Genomic DNA, 27,713 nt, shown 5'->3' with positions numbered 1-27,713 from the left:
GGCCTCACGGACCCTACGGTGTCCGCCCGGTTCCCCCGGTGCCGCCCGCCCCGGGCATCTGCCCCATCTGCCCCAGGTCTTGCCGAACAGCCGCGGCTGCCCCAGGGGCGGCGCTGCGTTGCCCGCGGCCGGGATCCGCCATCTCCACCGGGCTCCAGCCTCTCCGTGACCGCCGCGGCTGTGCAGAGCGCCGGGCCCAGCGAGCGGCGCACACGCACACAGACAGACAGACACACACACAGAAACACACATGCACACTCATACCCACGCACAGCTGCTCACACCCTTGCACACTACTCACACTCGCGCACACCCACACACACACACACCCATACCCATCCTTTCCTCTGTTCCTCCCCCTGCAGTCCCTGCACACTCAGCAGCCCCTGCTCGGGCCTGTCCCCACACCCTCAGCAGTGCAGCCCTGCCCAGCGGGTGCTGCACACCCCAGAGCAGCCAGAGACACAAACGGATGAGTTGTTAAAGTGCTGCTGCTCAGAGCAGCTGAAGAGAGGAGGAGGAAGAGGGCAGGTCACGTGGATGTGTGTAACTGCATTATCTCAGATTGTACAACTGCTCCCCAAAACTCAGCCCCCATTCCCCATTCAGCCCGTTTGCTGCCTCATCTGTTGCAACCCTGCAATGCACTTACATGGAAGCCAAGCAAAAGCCCAAATTTTAAACTGAATACCAAAGGGCCAAGTAAGTGAAATGCACCGAAAATGAGAGGAAAAGCTAAAATAGGGTGAAATGGAGGTGTACAACTGCCCTTGGGACACACCTGTCCCAGCTAAAATCACATCACTTCTGAGACTGGCAACACTCCAGGGCAGAGAGACCACTCCCCACTGCAGTGCACAATCAAAAACACACACACACAAACACACACACACACACCACAGCAGCAGCGCTGGCTTTTGTGTTTTTTATTTCAAATGTACATGAAAGTTAGAAAGGTGACAGCGGAACAGTGCAGGCTCCTCGGCGTTGCCGTGCGGTCCCGAGCGCGGTGCCGGTGCCGGTGCTCTCCGTGCGTGCAGAGCAAAGGCGGCCGGGCCGGGGCTCGGGGAGCGGCGGGGCCCGGGCTCAGGGCGGGCACGGAGCTCAGCCCGCCCCGCCGGCTGCCGCTAACTTTAAACAAGAGCAGGTGGGGTAAGGAAGGAGAAAGCACCACTTGACTCACATCCACCAGCCAATGGGGCTCTGTTAATAGGATGGTGAGACACAGCAGGACACCAGTGAGAACACACAGTTCTTACTTTATTTCTTAGATAAAATTAAATATTTCGTGGCTGCCAACAGAGCAAGTTGCACCATGTTTGTATTTGCTTTGACTCTGAATGCAAGGTTTCCAAAACCAATCAAACCACCAGCATATTGAAAATATTCCTTAGGCTTCACACCTCAGGGAAGCCCGTGACATTTATATTATTAAAGACAACATTAGAAAAAACATATGCCCATAACAACGTTTGAAAATGTATTCGCTACATCATTAGTCCCAACATCACATTTCTGTAGCTCTTCAAAATTCCAGGTCATCGGTTCCCCCATCGCCCTGTCTTGTCACACAAATTACAAGACACTTCAATTTTAAGTATCATGCAAGTCAGTAAAAGAGCTTCTTTCCAAGACACTAACACTGAAGATTTGTTCCCCCCTCCCCAGACATAAGACCCTTAGACTCTTCTAGAAGTGGCAGTCTTCTCCCTCAGACACAGTGCAGCTGGCGAAGACAGATTAAAAAAAGCTACAGAGAGAGAAAAGGGGAAAAAAGAGAAAAAACAGAAGATTAGCAAAAAAGGGAAAGACATTCAAAAAGCAAGAAAAAGAGATGCAACATGGAAACAGCTGACAGAGGAGAGATGGAACCTCCATGTGCTATCTCAAGTACTTCAGCAAAATCACACAAGTAAAAACCTTTCTTTCTTTAAAGTCTTTAAAAAGATTTCACATAACTTTAAATAACATTCTAATAAAGCAAATGGTCAGGAAGAACAGTGACCTGCAGTATGGTAAAAAAATGTCACATTCATTTATCCTTTAGCAGATAATTAGAAATCATTGACAGATTAATATTGACTGGTTTTGAGAGCAGGGAAACATTCAAAAGCAGAGGAAGAAGAAAACATTCAAATAATTTCAACTTGCTAAAAAGAATCCCAAATGAAACACAAAGCAATCAAAGAGTTCTATGGGAAATGAAATTGTATTTGTGGTGAAACAGAATACCTGAGAAAATAATTGCAACCAAGAGTTGGGGCTGCCCTGACTGCTGGGAAGGGGGAGCCATGGTTTGACCTGGGGCTGTGAGCAGGACCAGGCTGAGCCTGAGCTGAGACTGCTCCTGAGCCCTGGCACCACAGAGCTCTGCCCAGTAAAACCCCAGCAGGTAAAACCTCAGCAGCAGCTGGCACTGAGCAGCATCACCACCAGGGCCAGGCCTGAGTGTGCTCATCTTCAGAAGGATCTGGGGGGTTGTGGAGGCTGGCTGGGGCAGCACTCATCTGATCTTTCTGCAGGGGCAGCACAGCTGGGTTCAGCACACAAAAGCCCTGAAGGACAAACAAGTCTGAAATGGGAACCAGGATTTACATGCTAGTTCTCTGATAGCATGAATTAGCAAAAGAAAAAAAAAAAAGCAAATTAAAAAAGACAGATGATGTCATGAAAATGACAACAAATAGAATGAGAAATGAGTGGTTTATCTCTGAACTATGTGATAATTAAACTAAGATGGTGTTGTCATTTTAATGTCATCAATAAATATATTTAAACTGCGCTGTTATTTTGCCAGCAAAAATAACTCACAGAACTTATTTCCATATCCCTTATTTAGCTGGGTGGAACGAGACCAGGAAAAAGGGGAATCCATTAATTGCAAGGGGGGAAAAATGGCAGGATTTAAAGTTGTAGCATCCAGAACCTTGTTGTTACTAATTTTACATTGTTTAATAAAAGCAATAACCACCAGTACATAGTAAAGACAGAATCACAACGAGGACATAGGAGAGAGCAAGGATAACACCCTGGAAAGGTCACAGCTGAAATGCTGTCATGTTTTATTAGACCCTCCGATTTAACAAGTAAATGAAGGTCCATTCCAGGCCTTGTATTCAGGGGTAATTACTCAGTACAGAGCCATGGGTTACTGAAAAAGAAGGGCAAAAAAAACAAAAAACAAAAGAAGTAAATGTTAACCAGAATTCACTGTCCGATGAACTCTTTATTTAAAAACAAAACTCAGCCAGAAATACAGAGAGCAGACACTTGCAGGCAAACCACAGTTGCACTTGGCCAGAGTGAGCTCCTGGCCCAGTGAGCAAAACCCCCTCCTTTTTAGTGCAGATCTTGCAATAAAAACAAGGCTTTTGCTGAATAGAAAATATAAGAAACCTGTCAACATCTGTACAGTTCTAAAGAGATGTCAGATAAAAAAAAATATAAAAGTATTTTTTTGCATTAAAACCAGAAATTGTTGGAATCACTGAGAAGAAAGTCAATGAAACAGCATGGTCTTTCTTCAGAAACACTGATATGTACAGCAAGGTGACCAGCTTTCCCTGAGATTGGATCCAGGATGTGCATCCAGGTCAGCACACTGAGAGGGAGACCAGGCAAAAGATCCTTCATGACCCCTGCAGCATTCAGAGAACACTTAGTTGCAAACCATGGATCCAAATTTGAGATTTCCACAAGCCTGGGAACTAGAGGCTTGGACTCAGGCCCACGCCTGTGAGGATGTCAAGTTTTACAAAAAGTTCTTGCAAGTTATTTGAGTCACACATGGCAGCAGAGGGGGTAATGAGGGCTTAGGAACAGCAAATTACCATGGGGAGAGGGCAGCCGGTGTCTGGAGAGAGCACATCCCACCCCAGCAGGAGCTGAATGCACCCCCGAGCAGCTCTGACAGCAGGAGCAGGGAAAAGCTGAGCAATGGGACAGGGGACATCTGCTGCTGCCCAGGGGCAGGAGGGAGCTGGCAGAGCCCTCTGGCCAGCAGGGTCCCCCACAGAACAGCCCAGGAGCCCAGCAGGGTCCCCCACAGAACAGCCCAGCTCTGTGTGAGCCCTTGGGGAGCGCGGGAGGGGCAGTGGGAAAGGTGAGCAAACAGGCACAGCCGAGGGTGGGGCATTCGCCTCTGGGGCCAAGGGAAAGGTTCTACAGGAAACCCGAACTGAAAATGAAAGAAAAAGGCAGGTTAATGGTTTTATGGATTAATGACAAAAAAACAAAGTAAAAATACAAGTTTTTCTAATGGGCACACACACACAAAAGAAAATGCTGCTAAGTGTTAATAAGGTTTAATCTGATGACAAAACATGCTTTATGCAGACACACACACACACTCTCAGCAGTGGGATGAACCAAATTTATTCTCTAAAACAATCCTTTCACAGTTTTGCAAGCTACAGGATTCATCAACTGTGACTTGTTTGTATCCTTGCAAAACAGTGAAGCCCTGCAACACTTTATGGATCAATATGGAGAGTGTTTTTCTAAATCCTGGAAAAGTACCACATATACATATTTAATTTAGCAATGACAAATGCCCATTGAAAAAGGCACTGTCTGCATTTGTGTAGTGGGAACAAAGAACTTCATTTGATCTAAAGCCCAGCACACAACAGTGTACAGTTCTGAGGACTGCCAAAAGCAATCCAAAACCAACAAAAATCAGTAATGTTCACTCTAGCTGCACTTTAGCTGTGCCTTCGTACTCAGCACCAGAATGAACACTGTTATTCTTTGAGCTTATTTTTCCACATTCAGAGCCTGATAAGCAGAGAATTGTTCTTCCCATTGTTCTACAGTTACCGTTGGCAGCAGAGACATTCACTCAACTGGGCAGCTCAAGCTGACTGCAAGCACCAGCTCGAGGCAGTGCAAGACCCTTCTGAGGCTCTTCTGTTAAGTGGAAGGTCCCATTTAAATTACTTTCCAATGCCTCTCACTGGCAGCATAATGTTTGCTTGCTTTGCCATTTCTCTTGGTGGAGTTAAGAGGGAAGGAATCCTGGAATCAGCTTCACCCAGTTGAAGGGTAGACTGTAATTTAGTTTGGACAGGAGAGAATGTAAGTCTTAGCTTTGTCTGCAGGGCAGGGTAGGCTCAAGGATGAGTTTTGAGGGTGTTTTATAGTTTATTTCCAACAGGGGCCCTTCTCTGAGAGGCCTGTGCCCCTCAGCCCCTGGGGCACTGTCTTGAATAATGAGTATTGCTGCTCTGTCAAGAAGCAAGACATTCCTGTGGGAGGTTTCCTCTTCCTCTCACCAGAGAATCATCAGCAAATTAAAAATGCTCAATTAAACCCACTCAACCTAGCTGTAAGTAGACCATTGTCATTAGCAGTTTAACTAATAACCCTAATGAGGATGACAGAAACTAGTCCTGCATCTACCTTCACTGTAACACAAGTTAACATTACAGCTTGGAGGAGTGGGAGGGAAGGAGGAGCAAGGAAAGAGAGAGACATTTCATGGCTAGCTGGGCTGTGTCATCAGCACCACATCTCCATAGCAATTGTTGCCATAGTGTCAACGTGGCCTGTGTGATTAAAGAATATAATTTATTTTTATGGGAGATGGAATAAAGAGAACAGAGCCAATGAAGTGCTGGGAAGATTTAAAAGGAAGAAGATATGATCCTTAAGTTTCTGTGTTCCATATCCTGAGTCTCTGAATTAAACTTTGCAGAATATTTAAAGATAATTACATACATTTTCTACAACTGCACATGTAGAGAGTGACTGGTAGAGCACATATAGTGGGGTGAAAGCAGGGGAAGACAGAGATAATAATTATAAGCTTCAGGACTTGCACAGGATCTGCTTTTTTAGGAAAAAGTGATCCCACTGTGAGGCTCTATGAGTTAATGACGCTTACCAGGACAATGTGCCTCATGCACCATGCAGCCAAACAGCAGCTAACTGTAAAACAGCACACATGTGAGGCCTGATGATGATGAAAATGATGTAACAACAACAACAAAAAATAAACTGAGTCATGATTAGTGCAAATTACAGAGCTTGGGTTTAAACAAGTCACCTGTGAAAGAAAAAGGTTATTGTACTGCCAGCCAGTAGTAAACAAGCTACAATTAAGCTCCAGCTTGCAAAATTCATGGATTGTTAAGAAAAAAATATGATCTAAGTACTGAAATCCACTATGAAGGCCACTTGGAGCAGTTACAGAGCAAAGAAAGCAGCACCATTTCTAGCACAGCAATTTTCCCAGAGGCCAAAGAAGCTTCCTATTATCTTCCCAAGCCTTACTGAAGCACTGACCTATCTCTGTCAGGGAGTTTTCTGTGCCCTTAACTGATAAGGACAGTACTAAAGCTTTTCCATATCAACATGCTAGGTGTCAAGGAGATGTTCTGAGATGAGAACCACTTCAGGGACCAAGAGTTTGACTTGGGACACAGCAACTAATTGCTGATACTATAAGGCTGTTGCCTCCTTTTTCTGCATTCCTGACCCTGACTGATCTCAAGGCTGAAATCTGCAGTCCTGAGAGAGCAGATGTGTAAGGGCTCTAAGCATGAAAGAATTCGGCTGGGTATTCCTCACACAGTCCAGCCTGGAGAGAAGTCTGTCCCCAGTCAGTCTCAGACTCCTCAGTATGAAAAGATATTAAAACCCCCTGAAGGTGATTCAAATGAACAAATCAAAACAGGCAGTGGAGAAAGGAATGGGCGAGTGAGAAAAGTGCAGCACTAATTGCTCAGCACAAAGAACATTCATGTTGAAGCAGCTTCAGCTCTAAACTAAAAGACTAAACCAGGATCTCATTCTTGGAATTGGGTCTTTCCTCCTCTGTCTCATTTGATCCCAAGCTTAAGTCCCAGGTTTTTTCCCTGACAAACGGTGCTGCCAGCACTTTGGGCATGCCCCATACTGTCCAATTTAACAGCACTTCTTCATGCACTGAGGACTGCACAGAGCAGGCAAGGACTGCCCCAGGACTGTGCAGGGGGGGATTATGGCAGTGGTGCAAAACCAAACCCCTGTTTGTCTCTCTGCACACCTGCACAGGTGGCACAGGGCTCCTTTTGGGAAATGTGGTCAGTGAGAGGGAAGGGAACTGCTCAGTGCTGGGACAGTGCTGAGAGATCTGTTTCACTGTACTGCTGGCTGCTCTTGAGCAACTGCAGAGCTGCAGGAGCCCAGCCCAGGCACTGCAGACAGCCCAGGTCCCTGACAAGGGGCTGGATCCTGTCACACCAGTCCCTGGCACTGGGATCCCCTGCTACAGCCATGCAGTATCTCCCACTGCTGCTGGGGAGGGCAAAAAGCTGATTTAGGATGGGAGAACAGTACCAGTGCTAACAAGATGCTATGACCTGTCCCCTTATTTTGCAGTCTTACATTCTGCAGATTCTGGAATTCAAGACTGTTAGTCTGCCTGAATAATTTCCACAATTTTCTGAAGCCAAACAAGTAAGAACCTGAGCTAAAACATGCTCCTCTCTGAGGGTAATGGGACACCCCTGCTACCCACACCCTAGCCTTGGCAGCTAGTATTGTTCCACTTCTTTACAAGCACTGAGTGACCAAGGGAGGAGCAGGGAATCTTGGGGAATATAAACAAGTTCATCCTCTCCCATGCTGTCAGAAAGCAAAGAGGGAGGTTAGTACTGCTCCCTGCTCTTCAGGATGACAGCAGAAGTTGCAAGCTTCCAAATACTGCTCAGCCATACTGGGGTTTAAATCTGGCTGCAAGCCTGCCCCTGATAAGGACTGGCTATGTTGGAGGGAGATATGAACACCCAGAAAAATAGTGAAGGAAAATCATTACTAAAAGCAAATACCTCTGGGTTAGCAACTTACTTTTTCCTTTCCTTATCCCTTTTAAGAGTTTGTGATCCTCCAGCCTGCTGAGCCTGTGACTGAAGCAATTCAGCTGCTGTCTTCCTTTGTTTAAATGCATTTACTTCATCATCCAGAGACTTCTTCTTATCCTCCAGCTTCTTCTTTTCATCCTGATGCAATTTCTTCAGGCGATCAAACTTTTCATGCAGCTGAAAGGAAAGGAGAGAGGTGAGCAGGACGTGGCACTACCAGACAAAGGGCAGGGAACAGCCTCCTTCCACAACAATTTACAGGCAGTGTTCCAGTAATGCATCATTGTGCAGACTGAGAACAGAGGATTGGGTGAGCATAAGTGTAAAAAAACCCCTAATCCATCTTCAGGGGTCTCTGCCTTATTCCTCTTTAAAGGTCAGTAAATTCATGGATTTTTCACAATGCTGTGAAAGTTGTATGGGTGTACTTTTTGTAAAACAAGTTCACCTCAAGGGCTGCTTCTCTCCTTGACTTTTACCACACTGCACCTCTCCATGAGAATCAAGACTCTGGCCCTTTCCTGGTGCAGTAAGTTGTACAGAACAAGCACTGTGATTCAGTTTTGTCCTACAGACTGAACACCTTAACATCCCCATCCAAGTTAGACTTCTTGGTAAGAAAGTGCTTTGGCAACAACCACCTACTTGGGAGTGAATCTATCACTCATGGAGATGGAGACACAAGTACTGCAGTCCTTACCTCTTTTTCAGCCTCCTTCAACTCAGCTTCTTTTTCCTTGACCCTCTGGACAAACATCTGTCTCATTGCCTCTTCCTTTTTCTGCAGTTCTCCCAGAAACTCGTTTCTTTTGGCCTCGTAAGTTTCTTGTAAGCTGAAAAGGAAAGGAAGTCCAGTGATAAGGCTTGGGACAAACTGCCTTCCCTGACCCTCTGAAATCAGGCCCTCACCATGACTGTGCTTTGTACACAACACATTTGCTACTCACTACCCACATGTGCCCAAGGTGTTCTTTATCCAATGATTTTTGGCACTTCTCTGTATGTTGAATGTTGGGAAATTCAAAGAGACCAACAAACACTGCCACCAACAAGCTGGCAACAAACACTAGCTCAGATGAACACTGCCTTTGATGCCTTAAGGTTTCAGCCTTTATATTTTTAAATCCTGTACTGCATTAGTGCATAATTCTAAACTCCATATAAAGTGTTAGTTAACTGTCTTCACATTTTGGTCAGACAAAACAATCCCTGTGGGCCTGAGATCCAAGAACTCCCTACAGGCCCCAAAATGTATAAACAAAAGTGAATTGGGGGGAGCAAACTGGGGGTTTATGACTTCATTACCTGAAGCCATAATTGGAGGATTAATGCCTGATATGTAAATAGACCAAACTTATATCTGTCAGAAAAACTCGTGACCATTGTCCATTTTGGGTGCAGCCTCTTGGGGAGGCTTCATCTGCTCTTAAAGTACCTGGAGGCCCTTCATTAAAATATCCACTTTTATCCTTTTAACTTTCTCTGGCCTCTGTTTCTAGGTAAGCTCAAAATAGGCATCATTGCCTCTCTGCAGCACAGACATTTCTCTCCCATACTTGCAGATTCACAGTCAGTCCTGCAGATCCTCCCTGTGATTTCACCTTCTCCCAGTCAGAGCTTTGCTGAAGTCTGGATTTATCTGACCTGGCAGTTTTTCTTGCTGCATTGGTTTTTTCCATGCTCCCCCAAGGACACACACATACACAGAGGCACACAGTGTATCCACAATGTCTCTATTGAGCCCTCCCTGTCTCCTGCAGGGATCTCACCTGAAGGGTTTGCTGTCTGGATCAGTGTCCTTGAAGCCCATCTCTTCCAGCTTACACCGCCTGTAGAGCTCATAGTGGCGGGTGTGGGTCTGCTCGCGCAGGTCCTCCATGTTCACGCGGATCAGCATCTCCCGCAGCTTCACAAAGTCACAGTGAGCTTCGTTCTCCACTGCAGGAATGCACGGGAAGGAGGAAAATGGGGACACAAACTGAGATCTCTTCCCACATTCCTCAATTGTCTACTCCTCCAGGTTTAACAGCCCTTCCAAGCAGAGAAAACTGGCACTATAGGCCTGGCACAAGGATTTACCAAAGGATAATTCCCCATGGATAATCATACCCAGCAGGCTTTTGCTGTTTTTATGAGAGCCCACTTGCACAAGTGTCACCATTCATGCCATGAAAATCCCAGGGCTGAACTCACCCTGCACTGTGCCCCAAGGGTACTGACGAGCTTTCATCATTTTGTTTCCTATTTTCAGCTCCTCCGTGCTCCCGATCACTGCAAATGGCAAGTGGGCCTGGAACACATTGGGTGAGATCCACGTTAGTCCCTCACAGCTGGCTGAGCAGCAGCACACAGAGATGGGCACAGCCACTGAGCAACACAGTCATTATGCACATGCTAATCTCAGGGAGTCTAGTCACTGGCCACTAGTCCAAGACAAGGGGTAGCAGGGTGGGTCCTTTTTTGAAAACCTGGTTAGTGCTACCACTCTATGTCCTCTACCTGGCTGATCCTCCCAGCCACAGAGTCCCAGGTGAGATGAGCCAGTGCAAGACTGGCATCAGAGAGCCAGCTGGAACAGAGGGCTGCGGCTCGGACTGCGCTGCTGTCCCAGGGCTTGCCGTGCCTCAGGAGAACATCTGCACAAGCACACAAGCAGTGAGAGGTCTTGGAGCCTTCTTGATTTATCCCCCCACCACTCCTTCAGCTCATGCTGGAGCACAAGACACCTTGCTCCATCAGATCATGAGATGGAAGTCCGTCATTCACTCCTGGAGTAACAGCTCCTTCCTCCCTGCTTGCTTTTGCCCTGCTGAGGAAGGGCTGAACATGTCCCCAGCCACTGTGTCCAGTGTCACCCAAGGTCACACTCTTCAAGCTGAGATATGCACTCCACATTACACAAAGGCTGACTAAGAACAAGAGGGATTTGCTTTTCAAAAACTCAGAAATCAGAAACAGTCACTTCTTAGTAAAGATAAGCTCTGCAGAAGGCAAAAAGAGACCTGCCAGTGCAAGCTCAGTAAAATTGGAATTGAAACCCTCCCAACACCTATCTAGGCTCTGAAGATCTCACAGTCCTCTTATTTTCAAAACTCAGGCAGCCAAGCAAACCCCCCAGACACTGCCATAATACTTTGCTGCATTGGGGGAGTGAGATTTCTCCCCACCTCCCTTTCTCCTGGAGCTATACTGCATTCTGCCAAGCTGCAAGGAAGTCAAGTGCAAAGCTTCAGCAGTTTGAGTTCCCAGCTCCTTGCACCAACCCTTCCTGCTGAGTTTTGTGAAGTGACATTTGTTAGGCAAAGCTTTTAAAGTGCACCAATTCTGGACAATTGAAAGGGCCTCAGGAAGCCAACTCCATGGAAGATCAGAGACCCTGGATTGCTGTCACGAGCAGGAAGTGAATTCCACAGGTTATCCAAAAATTTGGACAAGTTCATGACAGCTGGTACAAGCAAAAGATTTCAGAGATGATGTTTTTGCTTTCACAGTGTGGCTCACACAGTCAAACTGCAAACAAAGCAAAACTGCCAGCAAGAACTCACAGAGATGGGCTCTTCCCCCTGTATTCCTCAGCCCCCTGCTCTCACATGTGACACACACAGAGTAAGAGTAATATCTGTCTTATGTTTGTAATAATATCAGTGTTTGGATACAAGCTTTCCAGACCTGCAAAATTGCCTTGGTCAAATTCTGGCCTGCTTAGTCCCCATAAACCTGCTAATTCTGACTGTAATAGAGGACGTAAGAATTGATTTGTCTGTGCAGCAACTGACACAGCCCAGAATGTCTGCAACCCAAGACAGCAGTTCCCTCCCAGAAGACAAGAAAATAGCTGAAAGGAAAGAGAAGCAGAGGTTCATTCCACCCTCAGAAGGGCTAACACTGAACTGCTGTGACCAGGGAACCACCACTGACAGCTCCAACATCAGGACAAACTTCATGTTTCTTTCAGGCCTCTGCAGAACACTCTACAACTGTTAATACTTAATCAAGAGGTGGCACAAATACACATCAGACCTCTAGACCTCTACCACACCCACAGCAGTAAAGCAATCAACTTCTCCTACTTGATTTCCTGTGAAAAGCCTTAAGGAAAAAGGCACCATGCTCAGGATGTGCTGCCAGAAGGGCAAGGGACAGTTTGTTTCATCCTCAGGGAGCCACAGACTGGCACCCACGATGCTGGGGAGGCCAGAGCCTGACTGGAAACCTGCAGGGACCTCTGGCCCAGGTTGTGCACTGTTTTTCACATCTTGCAGGTTAAGCTGTGTAATTCACTGCCACTGGGAGACCACCAGGTGATGTATAGGACAGGAATAATGACAAACCCTTGAGCTCAAAAGGGTTTAAACAGTGATTTCTTACATGTCCCTCAACAGATACACATGAGGACAAGGGGGGTATTAAAAGTGTTTTCAGACTAGAAAAGCCCACCAGAGAGGCAGCAGCCTACCACAAAGCTCTCCTAGCCTAGGATGACATTACAAGGATGAGATTCTTGTGAAATCCTGTTTTTAAGAAACAAAATTAAAGAGAAAGTAGATTTAAGAAACATCCCAAAAAGGGCCACCAACCCCTATGCTGACAGTGCTGTTCTGGGAGAGGAGGAAGAACTGAGGCACTTACATTCATTGTCCCATTTATCTCTGCCACTGATTCATCATCTGTTGGGAACTGGTAGATCTGCACCCCATTACTGACCAGTTCACTTGTGATTTTAATTTTAAACTTGGTCAGCTCACTCTTGGAAATGGCATCAGATTTGGCAATGATGGGAATGATGTTCACCTAGAAAAAAACAGAGGTATGAAGTAATCAACTTTGCTCCTGGGAGTTTCTCTAAGTCTACGATACAACCTCCAAAAACTTCTAAGTGCTCAATAAATCTACAGAATTATCTGCCAACTCAGCCATTTCCACCAGAAGGGCTATCCAAGGTGGGGAGATCTCTGCAAAAGCAGCAACCTTTCCACTATGCAAACAGTAAATGTGCCCAGTAAGAGCTCCTTGTGCCAACCTTGCTGTCCAGCTTCTTCATGGTTACCAGGTCCAGGGATTTCAGGGAATGGCCGGTGGGAGCGATGAAGTACAGGCAGGCGTGGATCCGCGTGTCGTGGTAGTTGTGCAAAACCCTCCTGATCTTCAGCTCTTCTTGCAAGTAGGCTTCAAACTGAGCATCAATGAACTCAACAATGGGCTTGTAGCTTTGGTGAAAGGAAAAAAAAAAAAGCTAAAAAGTCAGAGAGCTAAACAAATAGGCCAATGCCCCTAGCTTGTCTGACTGTGAACTTTTAAGTAACAAGCTGTTGATAGATTTCACTTTCCATTTTCCACTTTCTGAGACCAAATCTCTCTACCTCCCTTGCTCTCCACCTGGAAGAAATTTTAAAGTTGCACTGCTGACAAGGACACATGGTCCTACTCAGACTCTTGCAGCCTGTTTGTCAAAACACTGGGATTTAGCAGAGGACAGCAGATGCACCCTCCTCTCCAGGGAAAGCAGACTCTCATATTTTGAAATGTCAGGGTGAGAGACTTTCTAAAGCAAGGCTAACGGAGACTCATTGCAGCACTCAGGGAGTGAATGGCTTGCTGCTCTCACAGCCCCAAGTGCTGCTGGTGGAGACACAGCTTCATTCAATACCACCTTTACCCAGTGCTCTGCAGCAGGAAATTCCTGCAATTCCCTTGCAAGGCCTTCTGGAATACAGAGCCTACCAGAGCCATAATGTAAAGGACATCAGTGCATTTTAAACAAACTTAAAAAAAATATCCATCAGACCCACACAAAAGCAATCCCATCAGCCATGTCTCTGCAGAGCACCTTGGAGACAGCCTGGTGTAACTGCACATCCCTTAACCAACACACTCCAGCCACTCTGGGATCTGAGCTGCCAGAGACATTCCCCCAGGGTATCTCACTGCTCATTTATTGTGCTTCCTTTGGCTCTTCCCACGGGAGAGCCCTGCCAAAAGTGGATATTAAGCCAAGCAGACACTAAACCACACTAGTGGTTTGGTCAGCAGCTTGAGGTCAGCACAAACCAAAACAAGCCCAGATGCCCTGCAGCATTTCAGTGTCCCCACCAGATGAATTTGGGCAGAAGATTGCCAGCAGGGCAGAAATTGCTCTGACAGCACGAGAAAAGCTGCTTTATAGCTGAAGCAGTGCTGACACTCCAGAGCCTTTATCCTCTCTTCTACATACCCCAACCTAAAGAGGTGACAAGGACAACTCCTAAGAAGCAAGCAGGAAAACTGCAGTGCAGTCAGGCCCAACTAGGGCACAGGGAGAATGAAAAGCCAGGTCACAACAGAGCCTCTCTGCCCCACACTCACCTGTCCTCTTTGTTGATCTGATCCCCAAAGCCCACTGTGCTCACAATAGTCAGCTTGAGGTTGACATTGCTCTCCTGCAGGTCATAGGTACTGGATTTCAGCTGGACCCCAGGCTGTGAGTGAGATGCTGGGTCACCTTCAAACTTGGTGTTGAAAAGGGTGTCCATGAGGGTGGATTTACCAAGGCCAGTTTCCCCTATTGGAGAAAAAGAGAGTTGAAACGTTCTGTTGAATATTAATATGGGTTGGCCTTTGAGCTTCCAAACATTAACAGGGGTGAAATTGCAGCAGATGAAAGCAGATCTCATGCTCCCAAGGGAGCGTCTGGTAAACAGAAAGCCATGAACAATGGGAGCTCTGTATTCTGGGCAAATGACATTTCACAGTCTAATGGCCATTAATGTCATTAGAAAATAGAGATGAAAAGCAAGAGGTGAAAAGGCGAAGGGGAAAGCATCGTTCAGATCCTGCTTAAACCCACAGCTACACTACAGAAGATGCTGTTTTCATTAAAAAACAGGAGAGGAAATGGGGCTCATTGCCATTTCCAAAAAAAGCTGCTCCAGATCAATGTCTCTAATAAGCAGCCACAGAAATAGCTTCCTTCCACGCAGAAACCCTGAGAGCTGGTTGGATCCCACAGCAAGTTGTGCAGTTGGTTTCTCACAACAAGTTGGACAATCAGCCTGCTGCACTGGGAGGGGGCATTTTCTGTAATATCTGGTTTTGTACCTTAGGGGCTACACGAGCTGTAAAATATTGCAAAATCTGCTTCCAAAAGTTCTGCTAGTACTGTCAGTATTCTGTTAGTATTCTATCAGTACTGAACTGCTATTTGGATTTCATTTATCAACAGGCAACTATTCCCTTGTCTGGAAGGAAGGGACAAATCCCAGAGACCAGTCTTGAATTTGTTTTAGATACATCCCAGGAAGAATAAAACAAATCCCCTGTGCACACATTCCACAGGGCAGCCTCCCTTACCAGGCTCTGACAACAGAGCCAGCCCTCAGAGCTCACAGGACCTGACTTCCTACACAGTCTGGTCTGCTGCCTTGTGAGGGCTGCTGTGTTTTGGGGAAACAGCAATTTCTGAGCTGCCCAGATGGCTTTTGGACAAACCTCAGGAGCAGCTGAACCCCACCCTCTGTGAAGGCTGCTCCTCCAGCCTGCTGTGGGACCACAGGCAGCCTGTGTCTGGCTGCAAGAGCATTCCCCTCCTTCCCCCAGCCCTCAGCTCCCAACCAAAACAACTTCACCATTTTCCCACTTTGCTCAGAATAAAAGAGCTTCTTATTTTTGTAGGTTTAAAGTTCTGTAACAGATCCAAACTTGCATGAAATGACCAATTCAAGAAGGGGAAACTCCTCCCCATCCTCCCCCGTCCAAATGTCCAAATCTGCAAGCCTCACTCCTGCAAGCAGGCAAATTCCTCTTCTGGCCTCAGAAGGGATTTTCCTCGCTCAGGGCTGAAGCACATGGCAGAGCAAGGCAAACACAGAACTCTAAAATCATAGAATGGTTTGGGTTGGAAGGAAGATTGTCTTGTTCCAAGGCCCAGGTCCCCTGCTCTGGGAACTGAGCAGTCCCTGACTGCCAGGATGACACATCCAGTCCCTTTCCAGAGGCAGCAAGATCCATTAACATTTCAAAGTCAGTGTACACCTTGAGCTGCAGAGCTGGTGCTCCATCACCAACCAAGTCCAGCTACAGCCAGAACAGTCACCAGGGCAGCTGCTCCCTGCACCCATCTGGTTTTCAATCCAAAGGGGAGAAGAAGGAGTCAGCAGCAGGAGCTGGTGTGGCTGCAGTCCCTTGTGCCACCTCAATGCATCAGCTGCACCTACAACAGCACTGGCCAGAGCAAGGGAGGGGGACCCAGCAAAGCACAAGGTTACCTCTGCCACTGGAACAATAAGCTGCTCCAACAAGCCCTTCCTTGATCTGGAATCTCATTGCCTGGACTTGCCAGGGACCATTGGCCTCCAAAACAGAGCAGGTGCACAAACCAGGCCAGAACACTGCCATGGATAGGACAGGGATATTGAGAGTTAACAGCAACAGCCTGTATGACCTCCCAGGCCGTTCTCAGGGGTTCCAGGAAAACAGCAGAGTAAAAACAGACAAAAATCTAAACAGCCTGAGAAGGCTGCAGCATTTCCAAAGCCCCTGCCAAGGGATGGGTGGGACAGAGCAGTGAGCTGGCTGCCTGCCTGTGAATGCCAGGAACCCTGATGGGACATCTCAGGGTAGGGGAGCCCCTCAGGCCTGCAGGGCAGGAGCATCACCCCCACACAGTCCTGCAAAGGCTCCCCCTGGGGCACTGCCCCACAGCCTGGCAGGCCCTGGAGCAGCTCCCAGGCCCCAGGACAGGGTGACAGGGGAGCAGCAGCAGTGACAGGGCAGGGAGCTGCTCTCTGCAGGGAACACACAAGGTCATCTGTAAACCACACTGGCTTCTGGGCAGACAGCACCTTGTAAGTCACCTCTCATTTCTGCCTCTCTCCTTTTGGGTGAAAGATGTTCACATGAGGCCAAGTCTATTGTTTAAGCACATCCTGAACCTGTTAATCATTGCCTACTTAAATCCATCTCAAGTGTTTTTTCCAGCAGGAGTAACTTTAACTGTCAGGGAAGGAGAAGTGTTTAAGAGATGCAGAACATGCTTTTACCCCACCTCATGCCAGCTACACAGGGCCAGCAAAGGCAACTTTGAATTCAACCACTGAGCTTTTCCTTTTGGGAGGGGAAGATCAGAACTGTGGCATTTTTCCACAGGTGGGAGATGCCCATCCAAACACCTTCCTGATTAAAAGATCCAGGCACTAACACGGCATCTCATGTGAAGCCTGCACTCCCAGATTTACATTGAGGCAGCAGATACCCCTGTCCCTGCACTGTGTAACCCCACTGACCTGACACAGAATTAAAGCCTGCCAGGGAAGGCAGAGTAGAGAGGACAGACTGTCTCACCTGAAAGAATGTTAGCACTGACAGAGTGACATGAAATAGTAAAAGACTAAAGACACTAATAAAGGGTTCTGCTGTGTTAAATATGAGCAGAGATAGGGAGCAGTGCTATTCTGAAGGCCAAATCGACAGAAGGAAGAATTTTTGAATCTGCTGTGAGTTTCTGCCTCAAACAGAGGCAACTTTTTGCTGGCTGAAAGAAGTGAATGGTGCCAACTGCTTCTTGTAAGGACAGAAGTCCAGATGGAACAGATGGTCTGATAAAAAGGACAAGTGGTCTGTGCTTGTTGCAGCCAATGGCACTGGAATCTTCCCCAAAAACCAGAAATTATGAACAGGGATTAAAAGAGGCAGAATTACTTTGAAAAAAAGCAGCAGTGTACACAAACTGAGTGAGAGGCATCCCTGGCAGGGAGATTATTTCCTGATGTCAGGCTTATGGACACGTGATTTATCTCCAAAACCGTACTTAGGGATTATGCAACTCAGCAGGGTCTGCTGTCCCAAAACAGGGCTGGCAAAGCTCTCTGGGGAGGGCAGGGCAGAGAGAGTGACCTTTACTGGCAGAGTTCTGCACCAGGAAGATGTGACAGCAATGGAAAAGCTTGAGTGTTGTACCTTTCATCATGGGATGGAGTTCTGCTGTTAAATGTGACAGTTTTCAAGGACATTTTAAAACATGGCCAGAGCCACCACTGCAGGTTCTGGACTTGCAGCAGCCCTACATCAGTGCCCAGAAAGCACCAACCACTCTTAATGCCCAACAGCCTGGCTGTGCTGGGCTCCCCACACATCCTCCTGAGACATTCCCTGCTCCAAGTGCACGTGGTACCTTCACTGCTCTGGGGAGCCCTCACCAAATCCCACAGTGATGAACAGTGGTGGCACCACCTGCAAACCTACAGCTGGGACAAGCTCCTAACTCCCCAAACCAAGACAGGCACCTCCCTGCTGAATGAACTTTCACAGCTTCTTCTCACACAACTTTTAGCATCCTAAGCAGCTGCAGCAGTGAGCTGAATTATGCACCACAAAAGCTGTACCTTCTCCTTTTGTGCCTGGAAATTTAATTTGCTTTTCCCTAGCATGTGCTAAGTGAAACAAGGAACTGCTCACTGCCTCCCTTTCCCACAACACTCAGGATTTAAGAGGCCCCAAACACATCATCATCAATCGACTCTGTGGGAGGACAGAGGAGTCCTTGGAGGATTTCCCTGTTCAAAGGCAGGAGCAGCTTTCACAAGAGCTTCCTTTCATGAGAGAGCAGCACCTGCCCCTCACAAGATTAACAACCATGGCTCCAGATATCAAATAACTCAATTTTAAAGAAAATGTATATGCACGCACAGCCTTTTCATGTGTGGAAATGGGAACTAATCCAATGTAGCAGGTTTGCTGAGACAAGCCCTGAGGCAACTCAGACCGATAAGGCCATGTCTCAAGGAGAGAGGGGAAAATGGTTTGTTCCATCTGACAGGCACGCAGAGACACCACACAATTCCCCACAGCCAGGCTGCAGGGGCAAGGGGGGCAGCAAGGGCTCACAAAATACACTGAAACAGCAGCTCAGGGGAGCACCCAGCTCCTGGTGTGCACCCCAGGGCTCTGGGCAGGAGAAGGCTGAGGAGACAGATGGATTTTTGATTAGAGAAACTGTTCTCTCCTCAGCTGGTTGCACCAGTGACCACAGAAACGAGCACTGGGCCATTTCCAGGCTGTACAGCTCATCACCCCAGAGAGCTGCCTGCTGGAGAGCACCAGGAATCCTGTGCACATCCCTCCCTCCCTCCCCCAGGGTGAGCCCTGCTCATCACAGCAGTGACCTCAAACAGTCTTGCTACAGTCCTGGGGGAGAGAGAAGTATTTCTGCCACAAAACAGCCTTTCTCATTGCACTGAACAGGCCAGTTAGAACAAATTCCCTGCAAATCCTGGGACAGAGGCAGGGACAAAATCCTGCTTAAATTGGGATACTAGTTTAATGCAACTACAGTCCACCCTGGCAAAAACTGAGAAAGTTTACATCACAATCCAGCAGCCTGTTCCTCCTCTTTTTCCCCTATCTCACTGAGAAATACAGTCAGCACAGAAAGTCATTAAACACTTCTCCTTTGCACTGAACTAAGAAAAAACTAAAAAATTTATCATGCAAGGTTCAGGAAGAAAATGGTTGTGCTGAGAAATAAAAGATCAGAGAAACCATCTGCAACCTCTAACATTTAATGAGAGGTCTTCTCATTCATTCTAGCTTTGGCTCCAGGCTCACAGGGGAGACAGCTTTCAGCATGAGAAGAGCTAAAAACTGCTCCACTCTGGACATGCTGCTGAGAGTCATTTCTGAAGCTTTCCTTGGCTTCTGCAGCAAGAGCTGCAGGAATTGGTGGCTCAGATCCAGTATGACACAGAGTAGAATTATCACTTGATTTTTCCTCCAACAGATGCCACACACAGCTGAAAAATGGGGGGAAAGAAATCCCTTTCTGTCATGCTTAGTGGGCTCTCTATGGGATTCTCATCTAATCTTCATTTGCCTGCTTGTTCTTTCATTTTTTCATCCCAAACTCTGCTGTACAAGTGAAATTCAACAGAATAAATGAACACTGGGAATTTTTGTTTTCTTTCTCCAGGATGTTTAAATGTGGGGGCAAAGATTTGCAAATCCTTTTCTAATGAAGTTTATTATATTTTTCTATATAAAGTTTCTTTATTTCAAGATTGTGTTATTACTATTCATACAAAACTGACATTAGTAACTAATGTACATTTATCTTGGTGAATCCCCATTATTCATCTCAACAAGTGATTACTGCATTCAATTTCTGCCCTGCAAAGAAGAAAGCACAGGCCTTCAGCTCCTCTCCACACATCAAAGTGAAGATGTAACTACAGGAGGCACCCACTGCTACACCTAGAACTTGTTAAAAACCACTGCAGCCCAGTAAGTGGAAAAGGAAACACTTTTAGACTTCAGTCCTGGGGACAGGAGTTTCCTTAGGTCATATCACATTCATGTACTGTGGAAATCACCCACAGACTCAGCCTGACAGTGACCTCCACTTGTCAGCAAAGTTTATCATCTCGGGGGAATGTAAGATGTGGTTGTAAGGAAAACTGTCTTCTCAGCTCCATTTAACAGGGCTCAGCTCTCCTCTCCCTGCTCCACTACTCTCGTTTCAGATTTAACCCTGTCCTGGGCAAACCCCAGGTCCATCCCATGAGCTGCACCTCTCCTGGGAGGGGACAGAAAACTCTGTGTGGATGCAGGGCTGCCACCAGCTGAGTGCCCAGGAGATATCCCCAGCTGATGCTCTGCCCCTGCACACCAGGCACTGCTGGGATCACCTGCAGCCAGGGCTGCCTCTGAGCAGCCATGGCCACACAGCCTCCTGCTCCCCAGGGCAGGGCACCAGCAGCACCAAACCATCAATTATTAATTCACCATTTTTAATTTCCTAATTAACCTTCCTAAACGATGGTACCAAAGCCATACAGGGGTTTACTTCTGTTACCCAAGAGAAGGGATTATTTGGGATCCTAACCCTGTGAGATGGGCTGCAGGGACAGACACCAAGTCCTGCTCCAGTGCCAGGCCCCAGCTGTGATCCACACCACATGGCAGCTTGGATAATTGTCAGAAGAGTTAAGGCTTGGCCAGACACTATCTTAATTCAAATATGCACAGAATGGAGGAGAAAAAACAGCTTTTAGTGATTTAAGAGAAGCATGATTAGTATTTTGTTAAAATAACTATAATAATAATTCAATACTAAACCAAACAAGACCTCATAACAAAGTACTCTGGCATGAGTACCTATTTTCTTTTAAAAATGTGAAATTCAAACATATAAGGAGAAGAAAGATCATAATAGCAGCCTGTGATTTTAGACATTTTATTTCAGTGCTTGGTAAAAAGCCATACTGCAGAACCCCAGTAGGGATTTCCCAGAAAATCTTGTAACTGAAAATAGAACAGTTGGGGAAATTCAAATCAAAGCTACCTTGTTAGTGCTGTAAGCTACGAGCTACATCCAGCTGCAGAAAACTTTTCAGCAAGAGAACTTCCCAAAATGGAAATACTCACCCACACACAGGATGTTGAAACAAAACCCATGATTAACTGACTTATTAACCAGCTGGTCAGGCAAACTATCAAATCCCACGTGTCCAGAGAGGGGGACAGTGCGACAGCCTTCACCCTGAAATACAATGAAACACTTGTGTCACTTCCAGGCAAAATACACTTCTCTGTATAAACCCTTACGACCTCCCAAGGGGAATCAATTGCACAGTCCAAGCAGGGAATTGCACAGATCTATCAATCATGCCAGCATGCTTCATTCCTCTCTAAAACAATTCCAGGAGGCACAAATAGAACATTTCATTTGTCAAATGTCTGAAGGTAGCCCTGACAGAATAACACTAAAATGTGCAAAAAATGTACACAAATACAGCTGTGAAATGAAGAGGTGAAAAACACTTGTTTCTTCAAAAAATATGCAGAAACTCAAGTCTCACCTTATACTGACAACAAAAAGAATCCTCTGTGCAAAGCAATGCATTAATGACACCTCCTACAAGGCTATTACCATTCACTTTATGTGAATTGGAACTCACATGTAATTCCCATTCACAGCTGCAATTATAGAAATTAGCTAGAAACAGTAAGGGAAAGTGTACCTACAGGAAAACAAAGCAGAGTGTCCAGAAGGGAGCTGCTCACAACCCCAGAGGCCTGAAGGAGCCTGCAAGGAGGGGTTGGGAGTGGAGGTACTCAAACCTCCGGCTGGGGGCAAGGGCTGCTCCTGCCCAGCCCCACAAAGGACTCCCTGAGGAGCTGCTGCTGCACCCTGCTCCCTCCTGTGCTCAACACCACCAACCTGCTCTCCCCAGCCCAGCAGAACAGCCCAGAACAGCCACAGGCTTTGGGAGAGGGTCAGGAATGTTCACCTGGCCAGTCTGTGCCAAGGCAGCCTGGGTGCCAACCCTGCCCAGCCAACAGTACAACACAACACACAGAGGCTCAGCCTCAGAAATGGCACCAGGCAAAATGAGGAGCCAGTGCTGCACCCCTGGATTGGTGTGTACTGGAGAGCTGTCCTCCTGAAGCCCCAAAAAGGTATTTCCCTCTCTAAAGCAAAGGCTTTTCTTAAAAACATATTTAAATGTGAAAATCAGAAAGTTTCCCTCTAGCTTTCCATCAGTTTGTAAAAAACACTACAGCCAAAAGGCAGTAGTTTATAGGGTATGATTTTGAATTTATTCAGTCACAATCATTCTTCCACATATCTTGAAAGCCTGTTTATAGGGACAGGAATACTGGTTTTCCCTCTTCTGCTAATGGCACTGGTATTTTAGGCTGGGAAAACATCCCCAAGGAGTACATTTACTACAGTAGCCTGTCAGGATGTTTTCTTGTCATGTTACTGTTTTGCTCTTGTGGGTTTGGATTGGCTTTTTCAGATATGAGGCTCCAAATACACTCCAATAATTAACCATATTTGTCAGCCTGTGATGTGTAAATATGTTTCCCCTTAGCCATATTTTGTGTATTAGTCTGACTCTTCTTGACAAGATGTTCACCAAATGTGGCACTTCATTAATTCCTGAGCACCTTCCCTCCTAATGACATGTTCATGAGGAAGGCACTCAGGCTGCCCAGCACATTCTGGCTTTGCCTACTGACAGTGCAGCTGTGAGACCCAGTAATGCAGAACCAGCTAAAGCAGAAGAAAGTGAGAGTGTCAGACACACAGATTTTTGTGACTCAAACCCTCCTAAACTGCATTCACCCAAACAAAACCCCAGCCCTGGGGAATCTCATGGCAGTGCTGGATCTGCAGTGACAGCCCCAGGTCCTGGTGAAGAACAGAGCGGGGACAGAGCCCACAAAGGTGTAAGAGAGAACAACCCAAGGCACCTCCTGGGGAAGGAGAAATATCAAGTGTATTTTTAATACCCAGCCCTGAAACCACACCACTGGAAGACTGCTTGAACACTACTCTCCCCAGGAAGCGTGGGCAGGAATGTGGGCTCTCATTAAGAACAAATCATCCCCTCATCCCTAAATATAAGTATGATCCAGATGGAACAAAATAAATTGTGGAAGTTAAGCTGCTCTCAGCTAAGAGGAGCCATTTGCCATCACCCAGAATTCAGCATGCAAGTCATTTCCTGTAGGTTCTTTTTCTAGTCACCTGTGGTTTTACAATGCAGCTGAACCACATTTCACATCTGGTACGGGCCAGGAAACAACTACTGCAAAATGGGATTTCCAGTCACAGCAGCTAAGCCTCCATGTTAAGTACACAGCCATAAGGTAGATTGTGCTACTCTGCCTAAAAATCCACAGCCTCCTTGGCCAAGGCATCAAGAGACTGGATGTAGAGGGAAAAAAAAAGAAATAACATTTTAAGATCAGCCTGGCTTTGACACTTATCAGAAAGCTGACAGTAATTACCAAACCAGAGGAGAGAAAAGAAACATTTTCTGTGTGATCCACCAAGAAACAGTGCAAGTCACCAGCCTTTGAGCACCAAGTGGTGTCTCTGTACAGGAGCATTGCTATATATAAACAGCAGCACCATAAACAACATATGAACACACTGATTAGTCATCCTGGGTGTATATTCAATGTAGGTTTGGATCCCCTTGTTCCACACTGAAGGAGAATATGTTATAAGCTTTTTGCTGATAAGGTGTTCAAGACTGTCTTCCATCATTCATCTTCCAAACCAGATCAAATTAAAAACATATAGAGAGGTACCAACAAGGTAAGCAAAATGTAACTACTGCATGCATGAAGGCTTTTTCCAGGAGCATCAGTGAGTGCTGGATGGCTGAGAGCCCTTTGTGCTCTCTATTTTAAGGTTACATCTTCTTGGAACGAAGACAAAGATGGAATCTCTGGAAAGGCAGTGTGAACACTGGCACCACACCAAGATACCAGATGCCTTTTTTTCCCCACACACACAGAGTGCCCCCTGCCTAGACAGAAGGGGCTCTTGTTGCTTGGGAGGAAGTAAAGCGTGTTTGTCACAAACAAGATTAAAAACAAAAAGAGCAACACATTCTCTTGCTGTATTATCAGGCAGGGCTATTGCAGAGTGAAAGTAAGGAGAGCAAGGAGCAGCCACTTGGAGAAGCTATTTTACTTTTTCCTTTCTCAGAGGGACTTATATAGCCTTTTGTAAGGGCTTCTCCATGCCACAGAACCCTAATTCTTACAGAAAACTATCCAAATCATATAGAAAATACAAAGATGTTATAATGAATGACCCCAAGCTTGAAAGCACCATCCATTAACCATCAGTTTACATAAAAGGGGCAAGTTTTAGTCTTCAGGTGTTTGAATCACTCCGGGGTCCCTGGGATGAAAATACGATTAGAGGCAAATCTTGCTGAATGCACATCCGTGCCCTGATCTGCTTAGCAGGACAAGCAGGTACAGCAGTGTCACCTCCTGTCCCCAGAGCCCTGAGAGGCCACTGCCTCTGTGGAGCCAGGGCAGGGCACAGGCAATGGGGCTGCTCACTGCAAATGTCAGTGCTGCACTTGGGACTGTGTCTGTGCCCAGGTCTAAAGAATGATGAGAAAGGATTCCAAGGCAAAGGCAAAGATTACACCTGGTGATATTCAGGCAGAGCTCAGCAAAGAAAATAAAGAATGTTACAGCTCTGAACCCAAGGGATCCAGTGTCCCAATGAGGCCCACACAGCACAAAACTGCTCTCAGAGGCTGCAGAACAATACTTCTCCAGTTGAGTGTTTCTGTTCAGGACACTGACAACTGACACGTAGTACTTCTGACACAATTTCTCACCTCTTCCCACATGAGAATCACTTAAAACCCTGAGGCCTTGGAGACTCCCTTAGATTTCCAAACTGCCACAACCAACACAGCAGCACCATCCTGCACTGAAATCAAATAAAGCAACACTCGCAGAGCTCCACCACTCACAGGGCTCACAGCAGCCACCTCCTGCCCCTCTGCTGCCCTTAATGCTGAAACCTGGGGCTCAACCCCCAAACCTGAGACAGCTCTTGCACAAGAAGTGAAATGGCAAAGCAAGGCAGAACCTGAACTCAGGTTTCCCCACCACAGTTTTTCACATCATCTTTAAGCCAGAACAACATCAGATTCCTTCTCATGACCTTGGAGTTATGGCATTCACTTCCCCAGACTGCATTTGGTTCTGATTAAACAGCAAATTAGAGCAACACTTGTACCAATTATTTCTCACTTATACAAGTATGTAATTCTCCTATGTAATGAAAGAATTATCCAGCAGACAGTGTAAACATCCTCTACGAGATAATTGTAAATCAGGAATGTAAAGTCTATCTAAAGACTTTGTTATTTTTCCTTGCTCAGCTGACAAAAGATCATCAAGAATATAAAACACCAGAAAAGTGGGAGGGAAATAGTTTTGAATCAGGCCCCATGGAGAGCAAGAAGGGTCTCCCCAAAGGTCCTGACCATCAGCCACCCTCTCCAGACACACTGCATCACTCGGCCATTCAACATTCACCAACAGTCAAGTGCTTCCGAAATCTCAAATTCTGACAGCTCTTAAGATTACACTTCTTTACACCCCTGACAAAAGGCTGCAGAAATGCCACGCAGTTTGGATACATTCCCAGAAGTCAGAAGTTAGAAGATACATATCACTATCAGCAGTCTCAGTAATGTTTCTGACCTCTGCTGGATACGGAGAGCTGGACAGTGCCTGGCAGGAGGCTCCTGTGCCCCCATCTCCCCCCTGGCAGAGGACAGGAGAAAGGGTTCAGCTTGGTGCTGACAAGGCCACCCTGCCCGCCTGGGGAGAAGGGGGTTTCACAGATTATCCCTGCAGTGAGTGTGGGCTTGATCAAGGGCTCTCTGGGACAATGGCAGGGTGGTAACCCCAGCTCCTCCCCAAACCGAGCCCCAGCTCTCACACCTTCAACCCTGGCGGCACACACAGAACCCTCGGCACCACCAGGACATTACAGCTGACTGCTCCACAAAGCAGACATGACCAGATGCCCAAGACCTTGGCTGACAAGTTATCTGTTTGTAAAAGGACATTTTCAATCTGCAGCACACTCATTTCAAGTCTGTCTAAAAGCCAGCTTTCCCTTTTGCCTCCAAAGCAAGGCTGTGTGGTACCATAAATTCATTCCAGGCCACAAGCAGATGTCTCAGACTCCTGTACATTGTCTTAGGAAAGCATAACACTCAATTTCTCTAAAAGACAGGGGAGCAACTGAGTCACTTTACATATTTTGGCAGTCACATACAAGGCAATGGGTATGTCCAGGAGGAAATAACATCACAAACTGGCAAGGAATGGCTACATCTACCCGTTCAGCAAGATTAGGTCCATGCTAAAACATACTGCTTTGAAGACGAAACTGGAAAGCATTCACCTCAACTATTACTTCTGTATTAACACACGGACATGAAAGTTGGAAGCCCATGAAACCACAGACAAAACCCTTCCACATGCAAACGCGTCACAGATGCCTCCTTAGCATGTCTCTGACAAGCGCAGAGGTGGCTCAACTCCCTCTGCTCCTCTTCTGGATAATTCTCCGCACACAGACACACAGGGATCTTGTGCCGCGCCAGGCAGGCGGGCGAGCCCGGCAGCGGCCGGTGCCACGACCGGGGACCTTCGGGGACAAAGCGCAGCGGGGACACGGGGCTGGTGCTTGGCTCCCGCAGCTCCTCCGCGACACAGGGTGCCTGACCGGAGAGCTCCCTTTCCCGCATCACCGAGCCCGAGGGTTTCTCAGGGAGGAGAGCAGCATCCCGGAGAGGCAGGGATGCCATTGCCATGCCGAGGGCACCCAGCCCTGGGCAAGGGATGCACGGCCCGGCCTCCCCAGCGCTGCAGCCCCGCGCAGCGCGGCAGCTCCGGCCGTGACCCGGGGGACACCGGGGGGCAGGACCCCCGGCCCGCCGCGCTGCGGGCAGCCCAAGGTCGCCGGGCCGGGCTGCAGCGGGGGGATCCCAACATCCTCTACCCCAGGCGACCCCAGCTCCCCTCGGGTGGGCCGCCAAAGCCCGACCCTCTGGGAGCCGCCGCCGCCGCTCCGAACCGAGTCTCGGAACCCGCGGCAGGCCCAGGCCAGTGCCCTCACAGCCCGCCCGGCACCCCCGATCCGGCCCCGCCGCCGCGGCCATGCCTGGCTCTCCCGCCCGCCGCCCCGGCGCTGCCCGTTGCCGGCCCCCGCTCCCGGCCCGCCGCCCCGGTGCCGCCCGGCCCCCGCGGTTCGGCGGCCCCGCGCCACCCGCACCTGCCGCGCCACCTCGGCCGCCGCCATCGCTGCCCGCCCGCCGCACGTTCCGCCCCGGCCTGCGGGCGGCTCCGGGCGCGCCCACCGCGGCACCGCGCGGGGGGGCCCCGCCGCGCCCCCGAGCCCGCCCTGCCCGCGCTGCCCGCCCCGCCCCGCCGCCTCCCCGCCCTGCTCGGCCCCACCGGTCCCGGCCGGTCTTGCCGCCGCCGCCGCCGCGTTCCGTGAGGAGCGGGGCTGCCGGTCCCTCCCCGCAGCAGCCCGCGATGGTGCAGTCCGGG

The 27,713-nt window shown here is 47.8% G+C and overlaps 1 protein-coding gene across 6 annotated transcripts; it reads right to left on the bottom strand.

Annotated features, from left to right (window-relative positions):
* Positions 1 to 1,239: 1,239 nt before the first annotated feature.
* SEPTIN6 (septin 6) lies at positions 1,240 to 27,593 on the bottom strand. Of its 6 annotated transcripts, none has more exons than XM_074551514.1 (11): positions 23,350 to 23,394; positions 21,237 to 21,351; positions 14,187 to 14,382; positions 12,865 to 13,051; positions 12,474 to 12,635; positions 10,038 to 10,134; positions 9,614 to 9,782; positions 8,545 to 8,677; positions 7,831 to 8,021; positions 5,885 to 5,928; positions 3,046 to 3,151 (listed from the first exon to the last, which is right to left on the bottom strand). In XM_074551514.1, the coding sequence occupies exons 1-10, from the start codon at positions 23,377 to 23,379 to the stop codon at positions 5,925 to 5,927; spliced, it is 1,284 nt and encodes a 427-aa protein (XP_074407615.1). In that variant the 5' UTR covers positions 23,380 to 23,394; the 3' UTR covers positions 3,046 to 3,151; positions 5,885 to 5,924. The 6 variants fall into 6 exon arrangements, with proteins under 6 accessions (XP_005484490.3, XP_074407615.1, XP_074407614.1 ...); XM_074551515.1 differs by lacking the exon at positions 3,046 to 3,151 and adding an exon at positions 3,207 to 3,638; XM_014265333.3 differs by lacking the exon at positions 3,046 to 3,151 and adding an exon at positions 4,037 to 4,177.
* Positions 27,594 to 27,713: the final 120 nt, after the last annotated feature.

This window comes from Zonotrichia albicollis, chromosome 14, assembly GCF_047830755.1.
Source record: "Zonotrichia albicollis isolate bZonAlb1 chromosome 14, bZonAlb1.hap1, whole genome shotgun sequence".
Classification (NCBI taxonomy): domain Eukaryota; kingdom Metazoa; phylum Chordata; class Aves; order Passeriformes; family Passerellidae; genus Zonotrichia; species Zonotrichia albicollis.
This window is presented reverse-complemented; position numbering and strand designations above follow the sequence as displayed.

What these genes read in the sequence shown, in the direction of transcription:
- SEPTIN6 (XM_074551512.1), bottom strand. Translation starts at nt 23,379, where the DNA reads ATGTGGTTCAGCTGCATTGTAAAACCACAG. An exon ending in CAGATCAACAAAGAGGACAG is followed by an intron (nt 13,052 to 14,186) that starts GTGAGTGTGGGG and finishes CTTTCACCAAAG; the next exon opens with CTACAAGCCCATTGTTGAGT. An exon ending in CCAGACAGCAAACCCTTCAG is followed by an intron (nt 8,678 to 9,613) that starts GTGAGATCCCTG and finishes TTTCCTTTTCAG; the next exon opens with CTTACAAGAAACTTACGAGG.